At 58.1% G+C, this 1181-nt stretch overlaps 1 protein-coding gene across 1 annotated transcript in view; it reads right to left on the reverse strand.

Moving 5' to 3' along the window:
* EMH_0075490 (uncharacterized protein) overlaps positions 1-897 on the reverse strand; it is a gene marked incomplete at both ends in the record, with an annotated part of 1008 nt that extends 111 nt beyond the window's left edge. The window contains 2 exon segments of the mRNA XM_013499602.1: positions 1-550; positions 554-897. Coding sequence (XP_013355056.1) covers positions 1-550; positions 554-897 — 894 coding nt within the window.
* Positions 898-1181: the final 284 nt, after the last annotated feature.

Below are 1181 nucleotides of genomic sequence, written 5' to 3' on the forward strand. Positions count from 1 at the left end.
CTCCTGCAGCAGCAGATTATACTCTTCTGAATGCTGCTGCTGCTGCTGCTGCTGTTGCTGTTGCTGTTGCTGCTGCTGCTGCTGCTGCTGCACTTGCAGCTGCTGCCCCATTGCTGCTAGCGTTTGCTGCAGCTGTTCATTCTGCTGCTGCAGCAGTTCATTCTGCTGCTGCAATGATTCCGTCTGTTGCTGCTGTTGTTTCTCCTGCTGCTGCTGCTGTTGCTGTTGCTGCTGCTGCTGCAGCTGCAGCTGCTGTTGCTGCTGCTGCAGCTGCTGCAGCGCGCCTCGCAATTCCTCCTTCTCAGCAATACACCTCAGCAGTTTGTCTTGTAGCTGCTGCTGCTGTTTTTGTTGTTGCTGCTGCTGCTGCTGTTGCTGCTGCTGCTGTTGCTGCTGTCGTTGTTGCTGCTGCTGTTGCTGCTGCTGCAGCAGCAGCAGCTGCTGCTCTTTTGTGTTTAATTGCTGCTGCAAATCCCGGCATTGGTGTCTGCTGCTCTGCAGCTCATCCTGCAAGCGCTGCTGCTGCTGCTGCTGTTGCTGCTGCTGCTGCTGNGCTGCTGCTGTTGCTGCTGCTGCTGCTGTTGCTGCTGCTGCTGCTGTTGCTGCTGCTGCTGCTGCTGCTTCTGAAGCTGCATTTGCAGGCGATGCAGCTGCTGCTGCAGCAGCACTTCCTCTTGTTTGTGTTTCTGCTGCTCTGTCTCCTGCTGCTGCAGCAGCTGCTGCTGTTGCTGCTGCTGCTCCTGCAGCTGCTGCTGCAGCTGCTCGCACTGCTGCGTTGAAGACAAGAGCTGCGCTTGCAGCTGCTGCTGCTGCTGCTGCAGCTGCTGCAGCTGCTGCTGTTGCTGCTGCATCTGCTGCTGCTCTGCCTTTATTTGCTGCTGCTGCAGCGACTGGCATTCAAGTTGCTGCTGCAGCAGCTGGCGCTGCTGCTCACTTCTCTCTGCTTCTTCTCTCAGCAGCAGCAGCTGCTTCTGCTGCTGTTGTTGCTGCTGCAGCAGCAACTGCTGCTGCTGTTTCTGCTGCTGCTGCAGCTGCTGCTGCACCTCATTTCGCTGCTTCACAGCCTCTGACAGCTCCGCTTCGAGTCTTTGCTGCTGCTGCTGCTGCTGCTGCAGCTGCTGCTGCAGCTCCTCGCTGCGCTGCTGGGATTGCTGCTGCTGCTGCTGCTGCTGCTGCTGCTG

This window comes from Eimeria mitis, genomic scaffold (assembly GCF_000499745.2).
Source record: "Eimeria mitis Houghton genomic scaffold, Emh_scaff4484, whole genome shotgun sequence".
Taxonomy (NCBI): Eukaryota; Apicomplexa; class Conoidasida; order Eucoccidiorida; family Eimeriidae; genus Eimeria; species Eimeria mitis.